Source organism: Hordeum vulgare, chromosome 7H, assembly GCF_904849725.1.
Source record: "Hordeum vulgare subsp. vulgare chromosome 7H, MorexV3_pseudomolecules_assembly, whole genome shotgun sequence".
Lineage (NCBI taxonomy): Eukaryota > Viridiplantae > Streptophyta > Magnoliopsida > Poales > Poaceae > Hordeum > Hordeum vulgare.
This window is the reverse complement of record NC_058524.1, coordinates 69780093-69785860: the sequence shown is the minus strand read 5'-3', so window position 1 is coordinate 69785860 and position 5768 is coordinate 69780093. Positions and strand designations below refer to the sequence as shown.

The 5768-nt window shown below is 36.9% G+C and overlaps 1 protein-coding gene across 1 annotated transcript; it reads left to right on the top strand.

The window, feature by feature from the left end:
• The first annotated feature begins 240 nt into the window (after window positions 1-240).
• LOC123408313 lies at window positions 241-1589 on the top strand. Its single transcript, XM_045101443.1, has 5 exons — window positions 241-352; window positions 452-756; window positions 838-910; window positions 1024-1223; window positions 1389-1589. The coding sequence occupies exons 1-5, from the start codon at window positions 241-243 to the stop codon at window positions 1587-1589; spliced, it is 891 nt and encodes a 296-aa protein (XP_044957378.1).
• The last annotated feature ends 4179 nt before the right edge of the window (window positions 1590-5768 follow it).

Below are 5768 nucleotides of genomic sequence, written 5' to 3'. Positions count from 1 at the left end.
ACATATCTCCCATGAATTTTGTGGATCTTCCTGATGGTGACATTCCCCAAAATCATCAAGTCAACCATGAAGACGATAACCTTAGGGATGCAATTGCTCATCAAATGTGGGCAGATTATCAGCGGCAACCTTAGGGAGCAATAAAGCTTTGTAATAGTTTGTCACTTTGAAACTTGTTTTACTTTCATCTCATGTTATAAATAGTCACTTGGATACTTGTTTTGTCCAGAAATCATTATGATGACTGCTCGAGGATCACCATGGTTGAACCTCCTGAAAGAAGTTGTTGAAAGGCGTAGTGCGTCACCCCCTACGGGGAGTGTGGAAAAGAGGAGGAGAGGGTCTCCAAAAGGTAATAAACTAGCTCTTATACAATCTTAAATATTTCTCTGGTTACGTGAAAAATAGTTAAGATAGAAAAAGGTAAATTAACATGATACGTGGAATGCAGAAGATAGAGCACAATGGAATGCAAGCCTTGAGAAAGATCTCGTGGACTTGCTTCGTGAGCATGCTACACCTGAACACAAGGGTCAAAATGGATGGAGCTCTGAAGCATGGAATAAGATAGTGAAGAAATTCCACCAGAAGAATCCATATGCTAGGTACGAGAAGAAGAAGATCCAAGAAAAGGAGAAAGAGTTGAAAAGAGAATATAAGATGATTAAAGAGATAAGGAAGCAAAGCGGTGTTTCATGGGATGACCAGCAGTGCAAGATTCGAGCAGATCCTCCACTTTGGAAAAACATTATCATAGTAAGAATGTCATTGTTATTCCCTAAACGTTTCATTGCTTTGTTTCATGCTCTAATCTCATTGTTTTTGTCAACTATGTAGTCACGCCCTAAAGCTGGAAAGTTCAGGACAAAAGGTTTCCCTCTTTTTGACGCTTTGGGAGAATTGCATGATGGTCAGTTATCAACTTCATTCAGATACTCATGTCATTGTTTTATGTTTGTTCAGTCTTTTATTTTGAAATCTTATATTCGATTGTCACTTTAACTTGTAGGCAAACTGTTGAAGGGACATACAACTTCACATCTATCGAGTCATCACAGTACTCAACCCAAGCACAACTCGAGAATCTGGGAGGAGCTGGTGAGTATCTTCGCAAGAATCATGGAGAAACATCATACCATGATGAGAATATTGGAGGAGAAACATCAGCCAATGGTGAGAATCTTGGAGAAGAAAGGGTGCAAATTGATGAAGATGTTGAGGAGGTGTTTGTGCAAGAAAATATTGTTGTGGAGCCCCATCAAACGCAACCAAGTTTGGCTACTGCACCCTCAAGAAATGGACAAGAAAAAGAACCAAAGAGGCTGAGGGGGGCGAATAGCGATGTGGCTGCAATGATGGATAAGTACTTGGAAATAAGGGTGAAGTAGGTGGAAGATGAGAGGAACAAGCCAAGGATTGTGGACGAGTACTCTATCAAAAACTGCATTGATCTGCTGAAAACAATGGATATCACACCCGAGGAAGAAGTCAAGGCTTTCCGAATGTTCAAGATCCCCGAGAACCGAGAGATTTTCATGAGTGCCAGACCGGAGACTGCTCTTATGTGGCTGAGAACAAAAAAGGAATAACTCAGGTACTCACATGAAGCTCCCTTGTTTTTTATCAATTGTTGCCGTTATATGCAAAACCTAGCCTAGCCACCTCTGTGTGTGTATGCTTGTTAACTCATGTTGAAAATTAACAAGAAAGAAAAGGAAGTTAATTATTTTTCTAAGGTTCAGCAACCACTTGTTTGGCTGAATAATACACATGTTATTATGTGTTGTAGCACCTAAAGCATATAACACCTGTTTGGCTGAATAATACCACTTGTTTGGCTGAATAAACATCTTGTCAAGTAAGCATAGAACACCTAAAGTACTACCATGATATAAAAGGCAAAAAAAACTGCTCATTGCTATGTGTTCCGTACAACAAAGCGTATCATCTCATCTTGAAAAGATAAGAGCAGAGTTTGATTATGTGCCTTGATTGTTTGATTATGTGCCTAGATCAATTTCTTTGCTCATTGTGGTGGTGGTGCTCCTGTTATTATGTGCCTACATCAATTTCTTTGTTCGATTTTATTATGTGCCTAGATCAATTGTTGTTGTTATTATGTGCCTTGATTGTTTGATTATGTGCCTAGATCAAGGATTTGTATTTCAAGATCATATGCCAGTTTGTCTCTAAAACATTTACCCTTTGCCCAACAGCAGTACACCACTGGTACTTCACCCTCTGTTACAATCAGTTACACATATTGTTATTGAATAGATCTAAGCATCTGCACTATATTCTTACACAATGTATAGCACGACATATCATTTATATATATATGCCTGGTTGGTCATTTCTAATATTATCATTCTGTGTTGCTATTTGCAACCTTCCATTGGAACATCATTTTTTTGGTGGATATGGATGCGTTGTTGCTGCCCATTTGATCTGTGAAATTTTGAAATCAATGCATGATTATTTTGTGATATTTCCTTGCTGCTAGTCATCAATGCATGGCTATTTTGTGACATTAGTCCTTGATGTGGACTGACTTCCCTTTATTGCCAATGCAGTGCATCAATCACTACGAAAGCGACATTGGTAAGATGAGAGTCATTTGTTCAATACGGCAAAAAGTTGATCATGCTCAAAAAAAAATTATACATTAGTGATTGTTGATTAGGGTCGTTTTTTACTTCTATATACTGAGAGTTCATGTTGTATCGTTTGAGTTGGATCTTTTTTTTCTTCAAAATTATCAACTTGTAGCAAGCTTCTCATATGATGTTTTGCTGATTTGGTGCATAGGCTTATGAAATTTATAGCAAGTTTGATGTCTATGATGTTCCTTTGATTTGGTACAAAGAACAACTATAGGAGGTTTGGTTGATTTGGTGTTGCAGTGTAAGACCATCAATGGGAGGTTGTGGAGGACTAACCGAACAGACTATATTGTAGAGGGATTACCAGGGTTTATTGGTTAGGGGATTGGGTGACGAGGTGGGGAACACCAAATCCCTAGGTGGGTCTAATCCCCTGGAGGTTTGGTTCCAGTGGAACCGAACGGAACCTAAGGTAGTCTTGATTTATTGAGGCTAACATATTTCCCACCAACAATTTCCACTAAAAAATTCAACTAAACAACTGGTGAAGGAAGACTCACAGGATGGCAACACCTAGTGTAGGCAGCGACCGTACTCCGTTTTCATTTAGGAACCACGAACCATGGTTCGTCGGTCACACATCTTTAATATGGTTGTGCGCCAAGCGCAAGCGCATGTGGTGCAATCACATCTGGTTGGTGCACACATGTTAGATCGTGCTTTATCCGGACAGTTTGGGAAGGCGCTAAACGAGGCAACTAGGCAGCATGTGGCCTCGCCACACTACAAATGCAAGAAGGGAATCCAATCAATAAGTCTCTCCTGCAGCACATGAAACAGACACTTCTTCGACGTTGTTCCCATCAGGCATTATGTTTTCATCACTTATCATGGGAAGGACGACACCTGTGTCCTTATGGTGCCGAGGGAAAACTATGTTTTTATATCAAACTTTTATATCTATGTGAGGTTGTAACACACTATAGTTTTCTAATGAGTATATATTTCTATTAGTTAGCCATTATAGTTGACCATATAAAATATTGAAAAATAAAGAAATAATAATTATAGTGTTTTTTATATCAATGACGTGAAGAAAAATTCTTTAAATTAATTATAAAACCTAGTTGTGATATTCTTTGAATTAATTATAGACGCCTGTTGCAAAATATTCTAAATAATAAGTATAGACATCCGTTGCAGAAATATTCTAAATAATAAGTATAGATGTTCATTGCAATGTATACATGAATGACAATTTTGCTTCTGTCAAATTTATGTTGTATGTTGTAAGTATACATATATATTCGCACGTGTGTATCATTGTTAACCACACAAAAGTAAAATTCATAATAATTTATGTTTGATTAGAATAATAATAATGTAATTTTAAATACAAGTAGAAAGCATGCATGCACATGTTGTGAACTTATTAATAAACCAAACTTGCAATACACTTTGCCATGCTCTAGAAGTTTCTATAAATGTGATTGCCTAGTAATATTACTAGGAACCGCTATTAACAGAGTTGTTAGCGTGTGTAGTTCACAAATCTCCACCATTATATTTAATGATATTAAACTATATAAGAAGACGCACATGCATGCATATATAGGTATATACTATATAATTAGTGCAATTTAAAAAAAATCAAATTTTTTTCTTCTCATAATACAATTTAAATTTTCTTTATTATATGTTACAAGGATATAATAAAAGCACTATACTTGTTATTCCAAATATTTTTGCAATTTTTTATGTGGTTAATTATGATATCTAACTAATGGAAACTTACACTCATTAAAATATATATTATGTTTCAAGTTTAAATAGATATAAAATTTTAATATAAAAATATATTTGGCCCAAGCACCATAAAAGCGCTAAGGAGGAGAGAAATGCTTGTTGTGCTTCTTAATTATCGTAGGATTGAATTTTTTCACATTGTTAATATGGTTTACACACCGGTAAAATTCATTCTTGTACGCACTAAGAGAAGGAAGAGAGTCATGTTTAATGTTTCTTTTTTATTCTTTGGCGATACCTTTGTAAGTTATATATTTATGAAATATCATGTGAGTTAGAAATTATTATTTGTGAATCCAAAGTTTAATTTAAATGTTATGTTCATTATGCTCAAGAAACAGAAGTTTAATCGTAATTCAGTATTCAGTAAATATGAATTAAATTTTCAATTCATAACATCATCCTCTGCTTGATCCGGTGGAGCACACCCTTGTCTTTTTGTGCAAACTTACAATTAGAACACAATAATTTCTTATATCTTTTAATAATTTGAGCTAAAGCGATCAACTCAATATACGGATTGCAATTGCTTTTTGAGGACTCTAGTTGAGCCACTCGGTCCACATGACTAAGAGGTAACTTTTCAGCACTTCTCATTTTTTAAGGAGCACAAAGCATTCCATTAACAAGGCAAGCTGGACTCGCCAGCAACAAGGTCTTTTACATCCCTAGGGAGTGGATCAGGACATATCTGATAGGTTCTTCGCTCCATACTTGCACCATGAGCAGCTAAATAGTGCGTAGAGATATTGTAAGCCCTTGGACAAGTTTCTACTTTACAATATTGAAGAGAAGATTGCATCATTGCTCTAATTTCTTTGAACACTACGCCTAGACTCGAGTAGTCATACTGGTCGCTTGTGATTGCCTGCTTCAGTACAACTGCATCTGTCTCGAGAATGACTCTTTGGCAGCCCATCCTTGACGCTTCATTCACAGCACAGAGCATGGCTAGAGCTTCAGCTTGTAGCAGTTCAGCGACATTTTCCAGGTTCCCTGCCTCCTGCAACTAGTGTAATTACACGATCATTTTTTATGGAAAAACCCCACCCCCTGATTTAGTTGATTGTCTAAAGTCTCCATCCGTATTAATTTTTAGGAAGTCGTGAGGAGGAGGGCGCCAAACCTGGTTTATGTCCTGCAAATCTTTCTCTTGTTGCTTGATGTATGTTTTGTACTCCAACAAATGCAATTGCAGTGAATATATATTTCACCTGCATTCCTGAGCCTTTCTCCTTGATTAGCCCAGTTCCTTTCAAACCACCATAACCACAAGACGATGCATATCTTCAGACATTTTTCCTTTTCCATTTCCAGGATGTCCTCTATTGTCGAGATGGCATTTGGACACTTTATAAG